Source organism: Astyanax mexicanus, chromosome 22 (genome assembly GCF_023375975.1).
Source record: "Astyanax mexicanus isolate ESR-SI-001 chromosome 22, AstMex3_surface, whole genome shotgun sequence".
Classification (NCBI taxonomy): Eukaryota; Metazoa; Chordata; class Actinopteri; order Characiformes; family Acestrorhamphidae; genus Astyanax; species Astyanax mexicanus.
In genome coordinates, this window is record NC_064429.1 from 34,159,278 (window position 1) to 34,179,277 (window position 20,000).

A 20,000-nucleotide genomic window follows, 5' to 3' on the forward strand; every position below is an offset into this window, starting at 1 on the left:
TAACTGGAAATATCTGCACTTTTATAAAACTGTGCTGGACTGAGGTGCACAGCTTTCCACACGTGCTTACGTTTACAAGCACGTGCCCAACCATGTGGATGGAGGCCATGCGTGAGGTTACCTCGTGTTTATTCCCTACCTTCTCAGGCAGCAGCAGCCTGCCACTCTCACAGACACAGAGACAGAACTGTGTTTCTACTTCTTTTGTATCAAGAATCAAAACACAGCAACATGACATGTTTCAATTAATCACCTTAACTGACTTTTGTACATCCGCACATCGCGATAGCGATGCTTAAATGATACATATCGTGCAGCCCTAGTGTGCCTAAACAAGTGTAGAAGCAGCTCTCTGATTTCTGATATAGAGCCATCTATTCTGAGAAGCTGTACCCAAACTTTTGCTCTTTCTCTCTCTCTTCTTTTCTCTCTCTCTCTCTCTCTCTCTGAGGGGAGGTGAAGTGAGTGTGATTTAACCTATATAACAGCAGCGCTCTCTCTCTCCTCCATCGCTCTCTTGCTCACCTGCTCCACCGCTCTGCTGTCATTTACTGCTGCTATCTATTCTCTCCCTCATCTGTTCATTCAACACATTCAACTGATCACACACACACACACACACACACACACACACACAGTCTTAGTGCGCGAGTCAGAAGCAGACGGAGAAAGCAGTGGAATAAATGTATGTTACTAAAGAAAAGTGACTAAAATGAGAGAGAGAGAGGAATATATATATATATATATAGAAAGCAGAGAGCTAAAACTAGAAGAACAGAATAAAAAGAAAGAGCAAGAAAGTAAAAAAGAAAAAAGGAATATAGACAGAGAAATAAAACAAATAAAGAAAGGTAAGAGAGAGAGGTAGAGAGCAGACAGATAAAGCAGAGAGAAAGAGAATACATAGAAAGAGTTGAGAGAGAGAGAGATTAAAGAGAGAATAAAGATTGAGAAAAAGAAGGGAGACAGACAAAATGAAAAGAGGAAGAGTAAGAGTGAAGATGAAATGAATGAGGCATAATGAATAGAGAGAGATGGAGTGACACTGAGAGAGTGAGAGACAGAGAGAGCAGAGATACAGATAGAGGGGAGAGGGGGAGAGAGAGAGAGAGAGAGAGAGAGAGAGAGAGAGAGAGAGAGAGAGAGAGTGATAGAGAGAGAGTGAAGTGTGAAGATGAAATAAATTAGATGTAATGAATGGAAAGAGAAATAGAGCAGAGATACAGACAGAGAGAGAGGGAGATAGACTGAGGGTCAACGAGAGAGAAAGAGAGAAAGACGGATAAAGACAGTATGAGAAAGGTAGAGAAAGCGAGGGATAGAGAAAGAAAGAGCGAAAGACAGTATGAGAAAGGTAGAGAAAGTGAGGGATAGAGAGAGTGAAAGATAGAGATAGAGAGATAGTGTGAGAGGTAGAGAAAGCGAGGGATAGAGAGAGAAAGAGAGAAAGACAGTATGAGAAAGGTAGAGAAAGGGAGGGATAGAGAGAGTGAAAGATAGAGATAGAGAGATAGTGTGAGAGGTAGAGAAAGCGAGGGATAGAGAGAGTGAAAGATAGAGATAGAGAGATAGTGTGAGGTAGAGAAAGTGAGGGATAGAGAGAGAAAGAGAGAAAGACAGTATGAGAAAGGTAGAGAAAGGGAGGGATAGAGAGAGTGAAAGATAGATAGAGAGAGAGATAGTGTGAGAGGTAGAGAAAGCGAGGGATAGAGAGAGAAAGAGAGAAAGACAGTATGAGAAAGGTAGAGAAAGCGAGGGATAGAGAGAGTGAAAGATAGAGATAGAGAGATAGTGTGAGAGGTAGAGAAAGCGAGGGATAGAGAGAGTGAAAGATAGAGATAGAGAGATAGTGTGAGGTAGAGAAAGTGAGGGATAGAGAGAGAAAGAGAGAAAGACAGTATGAGAAAGGTAGAGAAAGGGAGGGATAGAGAGAGTGAAAGATAGATAGAGAGAGAGATAGTGTGAGAGGTAGAGAAAGCGAGGGATAGAGAGAGAAAGAGAGAAAGACAGTATGAGAAAGGTAGAGAAAGCGAGGGATAGAGAGAGTGAAAGATAGAGATAGAGAGATAGTGTGAGAGGTAGAGAAAGCGAGGGATAGAGAGAGTGAAAGATAGAGATAGAGAGATAGTGTGAGGTAGAGAAAGTGAGGGATAGAGAGAGAAAGAGAGAAAGACAGTATGAGAAAGGTAGAGAAAGGGAGGGATAGAGAGAGTGAAAGATAGATAGAGAGAGAGATAGTGTGAGAGGTAGAGAAAGCGAGGGATAGAGAGAGAAAGAGAGAAAGACAGTATGAGAAAGGTAGAGAAAGCGAGGGATAGAGAGAGTGAAAGATAGATAGAGAGAGAGATAGTGTGAGAGGTAGAGAAAGCGAGGGATAGAGAGAGAAAGAGAGAAAGACAGTATGAGAAAGGTAGAGAAAGCGAGGGATAGAGAGAGTGAAAGATAGAGATAGAGAGATAGTGTGAGAGGTAGAGAAAGCGAGGGATAGAGAGAGAAAGAGAGAAAGCGAGGGATGGAGAGAGAGGGATAGAGAGAGAGGGACTGAGAGATAGTGTGAGACAGATTGAGAGAGAGAGAGTGTGAGAGAGAGTGTGAGTGAGGCAGACTGAGAAAGAGGGATAGAGAGAGAGAAAGTGATATAGTGTGAGAGACAGAACGAGGGATTGAGAGAGATATAGTGTGAGAGAGAGGGGTAGAGAGAGAGGGATAGAGAGTGAGGGATTGAGAGATAGTGTGAGAGAGAGTGAGCGAGGTAGACTGAGAGAGAGGGATAGAGAGAGAGGGATTGAGAGATTGAAATAGAGATTGAAATAGAGAGAGAAATAGAGAGAGAGAAAGTGAGATAGTGTGAGAGACAGAATGAGGGATAGAGAGAGAGAGGATGAGTGGGTAAGAGAGAAAGTGAGAGAGAGAGAGTAACTGAGAGAGGTAGAGATAGAGCAGGGTGAGGATGAAATGAATGAGGCGTGATGAACGGAGAGATGGAGATGTGAGGATCATTAGTGTCCCGCTGGGTGAGAGAATGATGGAGAGATGAATAGAGGGAGGAGAGGAGGAAGGGGTTCTGGTACAGATTCTGGATCAGATCTTACCGGGCTTCAGGTCTCTCTCCTCCAGAACCGCCAGCCACTTCGCTCCAGTACCGAAGATAGTGATCCTGCAGAGACACACAACACCGAGATAAACATCTACACAACGTCTACACAACATCTACACAACATCTACACAACATCTACACATGTTTTCCTCACAAATGCCCCTTTTCTTCTGATATTAAGGGTATTAAAAAATAATTTCTGCTTTATTTGGCTCTACTGTCTCTACTGCCCAGAGAAACCTTTTTAAGTCCAACAATAATCCTATAGGCCCTATATTAGACCCTGCACAAGGTGTGTCGTGATGCTCTTTGCTATCTTATACCTCACCAACTGTATACTTTTACATCTTTTACCTGCATCGTTTAAATAGAAACAGTGCTTCTGAATACATCTACACTGATGGTTGGTCTGGAAATTAGGTGTGTTAGAGTACATTTTTGGCGTATTGCTATTTTGACAACAGAAAACACAGGTGCGCCACTGACTGAACACAACCTAGACAGACGTCAACAGCCAGATGTTCATTGCTATCTTGGAAAGACAGGTGTTGAACACTCAGCAGAGCACAAACCCAATTTTTTGTACTGTATCAACAATAAACAGAATGAACGACTGTGAAAGGGAATGTGAGGAAGGTGACTTTTTTTCCCTCCTTTCCTTTATTTTCACTCGGAAAAACATTGAGTGTGACCTTCATTTACAATATTGCCAAGCTTTTACAATATAAAAGGGATTTTTAAACACTTAATAGGAAATTAGAAATAATAAGTAATACAACAGTAAAAACTAATAAATAGAAAAAAACTAATTTTAAATCAACATTTATTATATATGAATAAAATATATATGTAAAATAGAAAATTCTATAAGACCATAAAAAAACTAATTAAAATATAAAATATAAAATCAATAAAAAGATAACAGTAAAGATAAAGTAAAATGATAATAATAAACTAAGAACATAAGAATATAATGAAATATAATACAATATAATATAATATAATATAATATAATATAATATAACATAATATAATACAGAATAAAAAATAATCATAAATAAAAATAAATAACAAAGTAAAATAATTGAAATAATAAGATAAAGATTGGTTTGTTTCACATTACGCCCAAAATTAACCACACCCTTGATTTCTGAAGTGAATTAGTACCCTAACATGCCTTTGGCATGGTTTCAAGCTGCGCAAGGTGTACTTTTCCCGTTGTTATGACAGCAAAGACACACAGACACGCCATAAAACCAGCTGCACAGTGCACAGCTAATGGCTCTCCTATAGAACGCTAAAAAAGGGCTCCCTAGCGTCAACTTTTACAGAAGAAGGAGGTTTTTACAGACTTTTTTTATAGGAACTCTTATAGGAATTACGTCATCTGTCAAACTCGGCAGAAAAGTGAGGAAAATTCTATTTTTCTCGATACAGGTGCTTTGAAATGCTGGAAGGGGCGAATCGATTGGAGCCGAGAGCTGGAATTGATCCCTCTGGCCTCGCTGACCCGGCGAAGGTCCAATCAGACGGACAGTGATGGAAACACTCGGGTTAAACGTCCAGAGGTCGGGGGTCAGAACCTCACCGCGGGACAATATCTGACCCTGCCAAACGACCACCTGACACCATCTCCTCGCTCACCACGTCCAGATCTGAGGACAAAGTGGCTTTGACTTGTTTTATTAAGCCTGAAAGCAGTTCCTGAAGTTCTGCTGGATTTACAGCAGCAGAATTCACTATATATATAGAACATGTACATATTATTGCCACAAAAATAAGAATAGAAAGAACAGAATATAAAAGAATAGAAAGCCTTCTCTGAACAGTAGAGTTAATCCAACAAAACCAGGAGGACTCTTTTTAATACGCTTAATTTCAACATAAAAATAAGATAGCGGGGTCTAAGATAGCAATAAGCATTTTGTTGCAGTGTACCTGCACTGAACAATGACGAAACTGAAACTGAATCTGAACTAAATTATGTCAAAAAGTAAAAAACTGAGAATATGAGATTTTTTCCTTTTTTCCTCTTAATTTTAGGAAAAACATTAAATTAATACTTTTGGTTAAATATTGTGTATCATAACTTTTAACAAAACCTTGTATCTCCCATAAGCTGCATCAAAAAAAGTATAATACTGAAAAAATAAATCAAAAGTCAAAAGTCCCAGTCATTTTTGAAAGACAATAAAATTTGTATTCAGTAACTGTTAACTTTTAGTGTTCTCCTCTGTAACATGTTCCAAATGCATCTAGTACAAAGTCTTCCCTAGACAGAGGAGACTGAAGTAAAGTTTCACTCCAAAATCTCCATTACAGCAAATTATAGGGAAAGGAAAAACATTTGTTCTTGTTCTTTGTGAAATACAGTTGTTTATGATGCTGCACATGATGAAAATCTTCCTCAGCCTCCATTTTCTGCAGTAACTAGTAAAAGAAAATATTAAGAAAAACGAGTCGATCAGGAAAAGCACCGTGTCTACATCAACCCGTGAATTAGTATTCATGGCCCCGCCCACCTCAGCTCGGGACCGCCCACAGGCAGAGCTGAAGCCGGGCAGCGGCACCGTCTCGTCAGATAGGAGCTAAATAACAGCGCTAGGAACAGCATGCAGTTCATTCCTGTTTTATTTGTGCGACTAACACATTAGTGTACATATGCTTTACCCACTAATTCAGAGCTAAGGAACACTAATGGTTAGAATTTTTCTGTGGAGTTAAAAGTAAAAATCCACCCCAGAGTTTTGTGGATTTTAACTTTCTGGACCTGGACTACCCACCTCGTTGTGTAACCATAGGTTTAAATAGGATCTCAGGTGGATTTTGTGGATTTTTACAGAGACTCTAAGACTAGATCAGTGGCTGAACCGCACTTAGCAGGGCATTATTACACATGTTGTAAAGTAACATAACATTGTAAAGACTGTTATCAGTGTAAAAACGTCTTTATTTTAAAATGTTTCTAACTGTTGACAGTCTCGCTGCCTCTCAGTGCTATAAGCCAATCAGGGGCGATATGTTTGCATGTATGAATATTCATTACAAAAAACAGCTCACATAGCATTCATTCATACTAGAGATCACAACTAGACATTTTAAAATGATTGAAAAAATGATGGAATGAGACTTAAACTTATACCAAGTTGTTTTAGAGCATTTCTATTTCAATAATGACAATTTGATGTGTTTCCAAAGTTTTTAAAGTGACTTATAAACTTATTTCTGCACATTCACCATTTTCTGGACTAGTTAAAAGCTGCTCAAATTCACATTAGATCGTATTTAATTTAATTTTATTCTAAAAGACTTAAAAACTTCAGATTCAGAAATCAAATGCTTTTACTATTAGCGATTAGTGTTCTCCTCCAAGCGTGTTGAGCTCTATTGGTGCTATAGTTAGAGGCAGTTAACAAATTATGGTGATGGAGCTTCTCAAAAAGAACACCATAGTAGGCTTCATCCTCCCAGTGCTGGTAACATCATGTGATAATGATGGGGGGAGTCCTACATAATGGGTAAACTGGGAATGACTAAACTGGGAGAAAAAAACACTACCATTCATCCATCAAACATAGCACCGCCGCAGACTGACGAAAAACTGGACGAAAAGGAAAGAAAAAAAGAGTTAAAGATGTGAAACCGTGAGCTGCCTCTCTCTAGTGGGCTGCTGCCATGACAACATCCTGCTTCCACATGATTGGAGGCAGGTGGTGAACCGAGGCTGGTAATTGGCTGATTAGAATGTAGGAAGAGCATCCGGACGTCATTCTCTCTCCGAAGCCGAAACAAGGAGAGCATCTCTGAACCTCACAAACTCCGCCAGAGAACGAGGGCAGGACTTAAAGTGATACTTCAGGGCTTTTTAATCTGGTGTGTATCTGCTGTATCTGTAGATTACAATCGATTACCACAAGAAGAAAGAAGACCACGCCCACTTTTACAGTTATGTCTCAAATACGGCAGCTAGGTAAATGATTACAGGTGTTAAAACAATGGGTTTTGCCACAAGAGTAGGCAAAAAGGCTTTAAACAAGTGCTCCCCCTGCTGTCCTATAAAAAGCTGTCCTATTTGGGTAGTGTACCTCCTGGTGAAAGACTTCTGACCTCTAAAGAAAAATTCTGTTTTGGAAAATGAAGTGTAATGGGATGGAGTGCTGCTACAGACTAGTAGCTCTCCAGCCCAGAGGGTTGTTGAACCCAATTGCAGAGCCATTGATCTGTTCAGCCACAAGGTTATAAGTGGGGGTTTCTGATAAAGTGGCCACTCACAGAGTGTAGCTACAAGAAGGTAAGTAGTAGGGGTTTTAAATAAAGTGGCCACCCAGTGTAGCTACAAAAGGTAGATAGGTGTTTCCAATAAAGTGGCCACTCACTGTGTGTAGCCACAAGGTAGTAAGTGGGTGTTTCCGATAAAGTGGCCACTCACACAGTGTAACAACAATGTAGTAGTAGGTGTTTCTTTCACAAGTGCCAAAAATGAAGCAGAAAAGTGATGTGGCATCGTACATAAGGCCTTAAGGATGCATGACAATAAACAATCCTTTGATCAAACCAGGTGACTAGACAAAAGAATGACTCATCGCTGAAGATGACCCCCTGCCACTCACTCTGGCACAACTACCCACCGAGTTTCATTCCTGTCGAACGATTCAACTGTTTTTTCAACCTTTTCAACCTTCCTAATATTTAAGCATTGCTAAAATTAAACACTCCGCACGACTAAAATTAAATGTTTAGCATTGCTAAAATTAAACGCTCAGCGCGGCTAAAATTAAACGTTCTGCATGGCTAAAATTTAAAAGCTCCTCACGGCTACATTAAAAGACTCTGCACGGCTAAAATGAAACACTTTGCATGGCTAAATTTAAGCGCTCAGCACGGCTAAAATTAAATGTTCAGCACGCCTAAAATTAAAAGTACTGAGCGGCTAAAATTAAATGCTCCTTGCCACTAAATTTACATACTCTGCAAGACTAAAATTAAATGCTCTGCGTGGCTACATTTAAACACTCCACACGGCTAAAATTAAACGTTCCCTGTGGCTAAAATAAAATGCTCAGCACAGCTAAAATGAAACGTTCTGCATGGCTAAAACTAAATGCTCAGAACGCCTAACATTTAAAAGCTCCTCACAGCTACACTTAAACAATCAGCAAAACTAAAATTAAATGGTGTTTTGGAGCATTTCTATTAGTGTAAAATACTCAAATTCAACCTAGGTGCAACTGTTTTTTCAACGACGAGTGCACGATTCTAATGCAGCTGATTTAAGGTGGAATTGCTACATAATGTTGTTTTAAATTCTAGAAAGAATAAAGAATACACTCTAATAGAGCGCACTCAACTGGAGCAGTGCGTTTATATTGATCCGTCTCGCATCCAAACCCATTCAGATTCATCTCCATTCTTCCCGCTCCATTTAAGCGGAGGGAAAACAAGAGCAGAACACCGAGCCAAATCCCCCGACCTGTTCCAGTACAGCGCAGTGGAGGCAGTGGAGGCGGCGGCGGGAACTCGCTGCACGGAGGCAGGTTTGGGAAGGCGGGGCTGCGCCTCCGCGCCGAGTCTTCCCGCTTTGCATTTGCATGGACTGCAGGATGTCCGGCCGATTAAATATCGACCGCCTTAAAACGTCCGGCCCGATGAATCTGCCAGGATCAAAGGGTCCTGATCCGGGGGGGCGGCGGAGAATCGCTTTACACGGGAGGAAACAGAGGAGCTGCCATGTTTTATTCATACCGCTGCCGGCATTCCACGACCACTATATTGGAAACGCCTTCCTGTAGTTCCACCTAGCTGCTGTTTCTGATAAAGTGGCCACTCACTGAGGGTAGCTACAAGAAGGTAGATAGGTGTTTCCAATAAAGTGGCCACTCACTGAGTGTACCTACAAGAAGTTAGTAGTAGGAGTTTCTGACAAAGTGGCCACTGAGTGCAGCTACAATACAGTAGTAGGTGTTTCCTATAAAGTGGCCACTTACTAAGTGTAGCCACAATATAAGCAGGTGTTTCTGATAAAGTGGCCACTTACAGAGTATAGCTACAAGATGGCAGAAAGGTGTTTCCAATAAAGTGGCTACTTACAGAGTGTACCTACACAAAAAGAATGAGGTGTTTCCGATAAAGTGGCCACTCACTGAGTGTAGCTACATCAAAGTAGGTGGTAGTAGTTACAAAAAGAAAGATAAGTGTTTCTGATAAAGTGGCCATTGAGTAGTAGGTGTTTCTGATAAAGTGGCCACTCACTGAGTGTAGCTACACAAAGTAGGTGGTAGTAGCTACTAAAAAGAAAGGTAGGTGTTTCTGATAAAGCGGCCACTAAGTAGTAGGTGTTTCTGATAAAGTGGCCAATTACTGACTCTAGCTACAAAAAAATATATATAGGTGTTTCTGATAAAGTGGCCACTAAGTAGTAAATGTTTCTGATAAAGTGGACACTCCCTGAGTGCAGCTACAAGGTAGTAAGTGGACGTTTCTGATAAAGTGGCCACACACAGAATGTAGCTACAAGAAGTTAGATAGGTGTTTCCAATAAAGTGGCCACTCCCTGAGTGTAGTTATAAGAAAGTAAGTGGGTGTTTCTGATAAAGTGGCCACTCCCTGAGTGTAAATACAATGTAATAGTAGGTGTTTCTGATAAAGTGGCCACTCACTGAGTGTGACCACAAGCTAGTAAGTGGGTGTTTCTGATAAAGCGGCCACTCCCTGAGTGTAAATACAATGTAATAGTAGGTGTTTCTGATAAAGTGGCCACTCACTGGGTGTAACCACAAGCTAGTAAGTGGGTGTTTCTGATAAAGCGGCCACTCCCTGAGTGTAAATACAATGTAATAGTGGGTGTTTCTAATAAAGTGGCCACTCACTGAGTGTAAATACAATAAATGCAATAGCAGGTGTTTCTGATAAAGTGGCCACACAGAGCGTACCTACAAGAAGTTAGTAGTAGGTGTTTCTGATAAAGTGGACACTTGTAAAGCATAGCTACAAGAAGGTAGTAGGAGTTTCCAATAAACTGGCCACTTCCTGAGTGTAGCCAAAAGGTAGTAAGTGGGTGTTTCTGATATTGTGGCCACTCCCCCACTGTAGCTACAAGAAGGTAGATAGGTGTTTCCAATAAAATGGCCACTCCCTGAGTAGAACTAAAATGCAGTAGTAGGTGTTTTTAATAAAGTGGCCACTCACAAACTGTAACAACAATGCAGTAGTAAGAGTTTCTGATAAAGTGGCCACTCCCCGAGTGTAGCTACAAGGAGGTAGATAGGTGTTTTAAATAAAGTGGCCACTCCCTGAGTGCAGCTGCAATGTAGTAGTTGGTGTTTCTGATAAAGTGGCCACTCCGTGAGTGTACATACAAAGTATTAAGCAGGTGTTTCTTTTAAATTGGCCACCGAATGGAGCTACAAATAAAGATGCTGCTGTGTTTTTAAGTCCCAGATGGAGGAGTGAAGCATATCGCTACCCCAGCTAAAGCGCGGCAGCTAATGAAAGCTGAAAGTGTGTGTGAGTGTGTGTATGTGTGTACGTACGAGTGTGTACGAGTGTGTATTCCCTTAAGCTGCATTGTCTCTATTTTTTACCTCTTTAAAGGAGAGAGACAATGAAAGCTAAGAATAAAGCATTTCACTACCAGCCAGGAGAACACAGTGTGTGTGTGTGTGTGTGTGTGTGTTAGTAAGAGATAAAAAAACACACTGGTCTGTACCTCTGCGATGCTGAGGAAGTCAAATCTCTTATTTATAGACACACACACACACACACACACACACACACACACACATATATAGTACTCAGGTATTCAGGTGCTCCTCATAAAGCTCAATAACGCATAACTTCTATACTATAACTCCACTGACCAATCACAGCTCACGATTTTCTCATTTTAATGGCGACACGTCACTCATGTAAAGGTCAGAGTGATCGTTGCTGTCACATGACCAGCCAATTACACACTCGAAACCACCAACCTCACTGTGACGACTTTATTATAGTGAAGATAACACACACACACACACACACACACAGATACACACACACACACACAGGTGTGCAAAAAATAGACAATGAATAGTCAGATATTCCATTTAAAACACTGTATTTTTACATTACATTACATTTCATTTGGCAGACGCTTTTGTCCAAAGCGACTTACAATAATGAAGTACAAAAGTAATAGGAATTAAGATAACCCATTTTTAGATAGGGCTTAAAGGAGGTCGAAGGGAAATAAAGGGATAGAGAAGTGAAGGAGGGGAAGAAGGAAATGAGGTTAGAAGTAGTTAGTGTGTTAGAGGTGTTAAGAGAGTAAGTGCTCTTTGAAGAGCTCTGTCTTCAGGAGTTTATTAAAGATAGTGAGAGATTCTCCTGATCTGGTAGTGGAAGGTAGTTAGTTAGAGGTGTTAGGAGAGTAAGTGCTCTTTGAAGAGCTCTGTCTTCAGGAGTTTCTTAAAGATAGTGAGAGATTCTCCTGATCTGGTAGTGGAAGGTAGTTTGTTCCACCATTGGGGAACTCTGTATGAGAACAGTCTGGATTGCTTTGTGTGAATGTTTGGCAAAGCGAGGCGACGTTCATTGGAGGAGCGCAGCGGCCGGGAGGTAGCGTAAGCCTTCAGGAGCGAGTGCAGGTAGGAAGGAGCTGTTCTGTCATCACCTTGTAGGCGATTGTAAGAGTTTTGAATTTGATGCGAGCATCAACTGGTAGCCAGTGGAGCTCAATGAGCAGCGGGGTGACGTGCCCGTTTTGGCTGGTTGAAGACCAGACGTGCTGCTGCATTCTGGATCATCTGTAGTGGTTTTACTACACGGGCCGGGAGGCCAGTTAGCAGGGCATTGCAGTAGTCGAGGCGTGAGATGACGACCGCTTGCACCAGGAGTTGGGTGGCCTGTTGCGTCAGAAACGGTCTAATTTTCCTGATTTTATAAAGCGCGAAGCGGCAGGATCGAGCGACTGAGGCCACAAATATAATGATGTAATATAATGATAAATAACAATAAAACAGTATACAAAAGTGTATATATGTTTGTTTTATACTTTTTTATATATGTCTGGCATGTCTCATTAAAGGTCAATGCACTGAGCTGTGAAATGTGTGTGTAGGGTCTCCTGCACTGAACGAAAAATTGCAATTTGCTTGTCGGTTAACATTGACGATTGATAATTGGTAATTTTTCCTCATTTTCTCCCAAATTAGCTAGGCCAATTGTCCCCTCGGCTATATATCCCCCATCACTAGTGATGCCACAATGCCACAACACAAGAAGGTAAAGTAGCATCACAGCACTAACGCTCGGAGGAAAGTGCAGCAACTCGGTTCTGATACATCGGCTCACAGACGCAGCCTTGTGCTGATCAACATCACCCTAGGAGTGATGAGGGGAAAGAAGAGCGCCATCTACTGTACTGTACCCACCCAGAGAGAACAAGGCTCACAGTTGTGCTCTCTCAGGGCTCCGGCAGCTGACGGCAAGCTGCATGACCGGGATTCGAAACAGTAATGTCAGAACAGTCCATGTGATTCTCTCGCTTCAGCTTGTCAAAAAATGCATGTGTACAGCTGTTGCTGTTCTCTATTTCCTGTAGTGGACTGAAAGTGTGTTCTACTCCCCACCACTAGAGGGAGCCCAGGAGGAAAAAATAACCAATTCTTACACTTACACTATTAGTGTGTAAAACACTCTTACGTACCCGAGCTGATCCACCAGATCCCACAGAACATTTGGAGTCGGAACCAGAGGAGAACCGTCATACAGAACCACTGAAGCTCCAACAGCCAATGAGGAAATCAGCCAGTTCCACATCATCCACCCAGTCTACATAAAGTAGAGAGAGAGAGAGAGAGAGAGAGAGAGAGATGATATATGACTGTCTCATTCCATCTTTTTTTCCCTAGAATGCCATGTGAGCTGTTTTTTGTAAAAAAAAAAAATAAATAAAAAAAAAAATAAAAAGTGTTCCGGTGATATAGTATAACACTGCTTTAGTCCTGTGGAAGAGTGGGTGGGGGGGGGGGGGCTTCGGCTTTCGGCTCTTGCTCATGAATATTTATACATGCAAACATAACGCCTCTGATTGGCTAGCAGCAGTGCGAGTTAGTAAGGTGAACAACAGTTAGAAATGTTTTAAAATAAAGATATTTTTACACTAATAACAGTCTTTGCAACGTCATGGGTTACTTTACAACATGTGTAATAATGCCCTGCTAAGTGCAGTTCAGCCACTGACCTAGTCTTAGAGTCTCTGTAAAAAAAATCCACAAAATTCACCGGAGATCCTTTGTAAACGTATAGATACTCACCCACAGAGGTGGGTAGTCCAGGTCCAGAAAGTAAAAATCCACCCCGGGGTGAATTTTTACTTTTGACTAGTGTGAACAGAACTGTTCTAAACATATACCTACCTATCTCTATTGTACTTGGCAGGTGGTGTTTTTCCTCCATAGACTAATTCTAACCATTTGTTCCTTAGCTCTGAATTACTGGGTAAAGTATATAAACACTGGTGTGTTATTCGCACAAATAACACAGGAATGAACTGCATGCTGTTCCTAGCGCTGTTATTTAGCTCCTATCTGACGAGATGCTGTCGCTGCCCGGCTTCAGCTCTGCCTGTGGGCAGTCCTGAGCTGAGGTGGGCGTGGCCATGAATACTAATTCACGGGTTGATGTAGACATGGTGCTTTTCCTGATCGACTCGTTTTTCTGAATATTTTCTTTTACTAACTATTTTAGCGGAAGGAGATCTTTAAAGTTTAAACTATTCATATATATTTGTAACTCTATAAATGAAACAAATACAGGTATCTATTTATTATTTAAATATATCATATATAAGTGCTTAGTAAACTTGCATAAGACTGTACTTTGTTAAGGGTCAACCATGTAAAAACCAGACAATTACCGATTTAAAAACTGTGGCATGACGATATAGTTACTTCTGTGTCTTTTATACTTATATTGTATACATATTTATGATATACCAATCTGCCTTAGATGTTTTTGCTTTTGATTTATAGTTGAAAACATGTCAAATTCATTCCAATACCCTTAAATGTTGTCCATTATTTCTACAGCCGCTGAAACATATAATTAAATATATTCTCGTGTCATTCGATTTGACCTACTGTAGTGTAGTAGATGATGACATCGTTGCTGGTCATGTTGCCGTGGAGAACGTGCTCTTTGAGGTGTTGGATGAGAGTACCCTGCGGGGGGGAGGGAGAGAAAGAGAGAGAGATAAAAGGAATTCATAGATAATAGGCCTGAAATCATCAGCTCCGTCAATTAGTGCATGTCATTGCACTCATTGCACCATCTAAATGAGGGGTTAAATTGCGTACAAAAGGCCTAATTTACATCTGTACGTTACTCTCCATATACAATGTCGTGCTAAAATATTTATATTCCTTTGTACTTTTTAATATTTTAAACATACAACCACAAAAAAACACTTAAAAATGTATTTTATTGAGATTTTAAGTAACAGACCGAAAAAAATAAATCTGCTCATCAGCCTCAATACATCATCCTCACTGTGAAACATGGTGGCGGCAGCATCATGATGTGGGGATACTTTTCTTCAGGCTGGTCAGAGCTGATGGGAAAGTGAATGTAGCTAAATACATGGCAATCCTGAAAGATTTACCGTATTTTCCGTCATATAAGGCGCACTTAAATTTCTTTAATTCTTTAATTTTCCAAAAAAAATTGACAGTGCGCCTTATAATGCGATTGCACTGTATGTATGAATTCTACCAGTCAGGTTGCCTTACTGCTTTAAGGAGCAGTAAAGCCACTTCATTGAAGTACAGTGTTTTAAGGGTGCGTTTTCAGTGAAGTTTCTCCAGCACCAAGGCTGGAGCAGCAGCATTAGCATTAGCCGCTAACCATGCTAAGCTAGCACTAGCTCATTCACCGTTCAATGTTAAATTCCTGTTAAAACAAGCTACATGGGACAAACTGCTAGCTGATAGCGCCCTGGCTTATCTGAACACTCAGGGTTCATCAGTTTAGCGCTATCGGGCGGCATTTACTAGCGCTAAGCTCTGCTGCTAACCGCGCTGTTGAAAATATTGGAAATCTAAGCTTAGTATAAATAAACGGAAATGCTTTACTCACTCGAATAAACCGTTTTCAGGAGAGAAAACTATGTAGATTAACATCCAGCACTCGTTTGACTTTGAAAGAAAATATCTATATATTTTTTAAATAATTACAGTTTTGATTACTTAGGCGCTTCCCCCAGTTTCCCCATTAGAAGGTGAACATGGTGACACCCTTGTTCCTTACTATTGCCGCTTAAAATGCGTCTTATAATCCGGTGTGCCTTATGTATTAAAATTAGACCAGGAAATAGACGTTCATTGATAGTGCGCCTTATAATCCATAAATTTGGTACCTTCCGGCAAGACAATGACCCTAAACATAAAGCCAGAGCTACAGTTTTATGCTTTAGTTCAAAGAGTATTCATATATGTAAGAATGGCCCAGTCAAGCAAAATGCCAGCTTCTGGCTAGAACTGTCCACGCAAACAAACAACTTGCGAATATGCCAAAAATCATGGGACAGGAGCTATTATCTTCTGGAATGTCGGAGTACAGTCTTTTTTCCAGTGGTTGAAGAAGTAGAAGAAGCTTAGAAGTTCCTCTGCAGGGTCTCAGAGCGAACCATGAGTCACAGTTTAACTCCAGAGCAGCTCAAACGAAGACTAAAGCCCGCAGGAGTTCATTTAAATCAGGGATTTTGTAATAACGACGCTTCCGTGGGCGTCCGGAAACACCAAAAGAAGGCTGGCACTGCCGCCCGACAGCTCCGAGAGCTATAACCAATGACCTGTCACATAAAGGAGCAGATTTAAAGGATTACTGCTGTGTTTAGCTCCAAAACCGGTGGTTAAAAGTGGAGTTTATAACTCAATACATGCAGAAACCTCTGGAGCCTAAGATACTATATGGACAAAAGTGTTAGGACACCTATATTCATTGTTTCCCAGTGTTTAATGTCACAATACCTTTATTTACAGTCTTATTAATATATACTAACCCTAAATGGACTCTACATATAGGTATTGTGATATTATACACTGAAGGAGGCGGAGCTACAGTTTGTCTCTCATTATTAGGGTGAATATTAATATTAATAACACTCTAAATGTAGGTATTGTGATGTTATACACTGCTAAAGGAGGCGGAGCTACAGTTTGTTTCTCATTATTAGTGTGAATATTAATATTAACAACACTCTAAATGTAGGTATTGTGATATTATACACTGCTGAAGGAGGCGGGGCTACAGTTTGTTTCTCATTATTAGTGTGAATATTAATATTAACAACACTCTAAATGTAGGTATTGTGATATTATACACTGCTGAAGGAGGAGGAGCTACAGTTTGTCTCTCATTATTAGAGTGAATATTAATATTAATAACACTCTAAATGTAGGTATTGTGATATTATACACTGAGGGAATAATGAATACACCCTAATAACGAATAATGTAATGTAGCTCCGCCTCCCTCAGTGTATAATAATATATTACAATACCTACATTTAGAGTGTTATTAATAAATATACACAAAAATGATGCAGAGCTTTCAGACCTCCAATAATGCAAAGAAAACAAGTTCAGAAATCAATATTTAGAGGATGTAGTAGGACTGCTACATTGTGCATCAGTAAACTGGTTGCTGATGGCCGCCACTTTGCCAGTAAAGAATGAGGCAAGTGTTTCAGCTGTAAGGCATGTAGCCGGAGGAGGAGGCGGAGGGTTGAGTAGTGATTTAAATGTAGCAAATAGTTTCCGGGAGTCTGTGAGAGAGCAGAATTTATTGTGATAAAATTCAGCTTTAGCAGTAGTGAGGTTGGCTGAAAAAGAAGCCAGGAGCAGTTGGTAGAAGCCAGGAGCAGTTGGTTACAAATTTGGTTACATTACAAATAATAGTATTTGTGGGAGGAGCCTGTAGTGCTGTAGTGGGTAATTACTGTTATTTCTGTTAAAACAACTGCGATTTCTACATGATTCACACAGTTTGGATGTAAACAGCTTCACATTAAAGCTGATTTTCTGCACCTTAGCCTCACGCTCTTCAGCTTCCAACGTTCTAGAGTTCAGAACCAGAACAACAAACCCGGTTCCACCACAGTTACTCCTGAACCGGGTGCTGATGCTGCTGCACCACGCCGTTTAATGCTCTCGCATACGCAGAGGTCCAGCCTCGGCCGCCCCTAATTACTCCTCTGAAGTCCTTTCAAGTGGAGAGGGGGACACGCGGGCCTTCATCATCACACTCCTCACACTGACAGTGATATCACACACACACACACACACACACACACACACACTCCGCTCAGCCCGGCCTGTAATTATCCGCCCTCTAAGAGCCTCAGCCTGCCACTGTTTTCATACACACAACCTTAATTACTCATGGAGTGTGAGAGATAGAGCTGGGGAAAGAGAGAGAGACAGAAAGAAAGAGAGTGTGTGTGTGTGTGTGTGTTCATACACATATAGGGCTCTAATTATCCAGCTGGCGAGAGACATATTAGACACAAATGCTGCTAAAGCCGACAGACAAAGCTGCGAAAAATTACACAAAACTGTTGCGCATGCGTGCGTGCACACACACACGCACACACACACACACACAGTATATGTGCATACTAAAATTTGGTCTGTACATAGTCTGTTAACTCTATCAAAATAATAATAATAATAATAATAATATTTTAAATTTAAATATACTTAAGATATACTTACACTACATAGAAACTCATACTGTATTTATTGTAGGTCAGTGCAGTGTTATTTAGCTTCCAAGAAATACAGTATAAGCATCTATGTAGTGTAAGTATATCTTTATGTAGTGTAAGTATATCTTTATGTAGTGTAAGTATATCTTTATGTAGTGTAAGTATATCTTTATGTAGTGTAAGTATATCTTTATGTAGTGTAAGTATATCTTTATGTAGTGTAAGTATACTGAACATATTTGTGTGTGTGTGTTAGCATAATTTTTCACAGCTTTTTCTACAAAAAAAGTCACAGAAGAAGATAAAGTAGGTCCAGTCCCATGACATTTGTCATGTCTGTGTAAAAGTGCTTAAGGGGAGGAGAAAAAAAAAAAAAAACACTGACTGAAAATATTGATCTAAATCAGGGGTGTCCAAACTTTTTTTGTTGGGGGCCAGAAGGAGAAATATATTTGAAGTCACGGGCCACAGACTCTATAATAAAACACATAATGAAATATACCACTTTAAATAATACTTTTTCCTGATTATTTTAATTTACACACTATGTTACTTGACTTACTATCTTTATCTTTGACAGTGTTGTGTAAACTAAGATTTTTCAAATTGATGTTTCATTTCATGATGTCTCTTAATATCAAACTCCTTAATCACGGCAACTTTTAGACTCTTTGGCCCGTTTTTCTGCGCTAGAAATGCGCACCCTCTCCGCTTTTAGACTCTTTGGCCCGTTTTTCTGCGCTAGAACTGCGCACTCTCTCCGCTTTTAGTCTCTTTGGCTCGTTTCTGACACCTAGCGTTCAAACTTTGAATCTCACATTATAAAAACCTGCTTAACAGCGGGCCAACTTTCATTCTATTTCTAAAATACCTCGCGGGCCGCTCCAAAAAAGGAAACGGGCCGCAAATGGCCCGCGGGCCGTAGTTTGGACACCCCTGATCTAAACCATTCCACTGTGGCTCCGGCTGTATGTTTAGGGTCATCGTCTTGCTGGAAGTTACTTTATGTATTTCACGGACTATAAGGCGTCTATGAAAAGTCACTGGACATGTTATTAGCTCCAGTCCCATGACTTTTGTCATGTTTGTGTAAAAGTGCGTAAACAACCACAACATGTTCTATGTTTTGTATGTTTTATATACAGTATAGCTTACAGTTTACAATCATTTACCTTGTTTTTTTCTATTTATTTCTCATTTTTATCCCACCGTCTCCCTAATTTACAAGAACCCACTCATTAAGATTCCCCTTCAAACCATCACTGATTGGTGGAAACTTCACACTAGACCTCGAGCAGTTTGGACTGTGTGTCTCTCCACTCTTCCTCCAGACTCTGCTCCCTTGATTTCCTTTAAATGAAATGTAAAATTTACTGATGATCAGTGATGGTTTGGAGAGACATGTCTGTCATCTGCTGGTGTTGATCCACTGTGCTTTATTATCAAGTCTAAAGTCAGTGCAGTTTTGTTTTCCCACAAAATCTTACAGCACTTCATATCTTACAGCTTCCCCTTTGCTGATTACAACTTTTATGGAGATGCAGATTTCATTTTCCAGCAGGACTTGCGGCACACTGCCCACACTGCAAACAGTACCAGTTCTTACATAATATTCTAATTTTCTGAGAGACTGATTTCTATAAGAAATAAACGCTTAAAATAGATCACTCTGGGTTTATATGAGTTTCACATTTTGAACTGAATTACTAAAATAAAATAACTTTTCAATGATAATCAATGATTTTTGAGAGAAACCCTTTTACAGGAGAGGGAATAATTCTTTTTAAGTGGATTGAATAGAAGTCAATATTTAAAAGTCATTCAGGAGCATTTCTATTGGTCCATTCATCATGAAATTCTGATATAATACGAAGAACAACGGACAGATTCATAGTATGGAGAAAAGTAACGAAGAAATGTCAAAATTTCTTCTATTTAAGTAAATAATTATAAAGTTATAGCTGAGCTCAGGTCTAATCCTAATCCGGTGTATTTTCCTGAAGCACACTTCGCCCTCCTGCAGTATTATAAATGGACTGTTTCTGCCACCCAGTGGGCAGAACTGATAATACAGCATCATTAAAAACAGTAGCTCCCACCAATAAACTCTATTGCATTATAATTTGTATAATATGTAGTCCAGTTCTAGATAACAGT

General features: G+C 40.2%; 1 protein-coding gene across 1 annotated transcript in view; it reads right to left on the reverse strand.

The window, feature by feature from the left end:
* Nucleotides 1-20,000, reverse strand: part of aacs (acetoacetyl-CoA synthetase) — a 71,018-nt gene that overhangs the window by 23,927 nt on the left and 27,091 nt on the right. The window contains exons 9-11 of the mRNA XM_049470588.1: nucleotides 14,218-14,298; nucleotides 12,783-12,907; nucleotides 3,093-3,157 (exon numbers count right to left, since the gene is read on the reverse strand). Coding sequence (XP_049326545.1) covers nucleotides 3,093-3,157; nucleotides 12,783-12,907; nucleotides 14,218-14,298 — 271 coding nt within the window. The remainder of the gene's footprint in view (nucleotides 1-3,092; nucleotides 3,158-12,782; nucleotides 12,908-14,217; nucleotides 14,299-20,000) is intronic.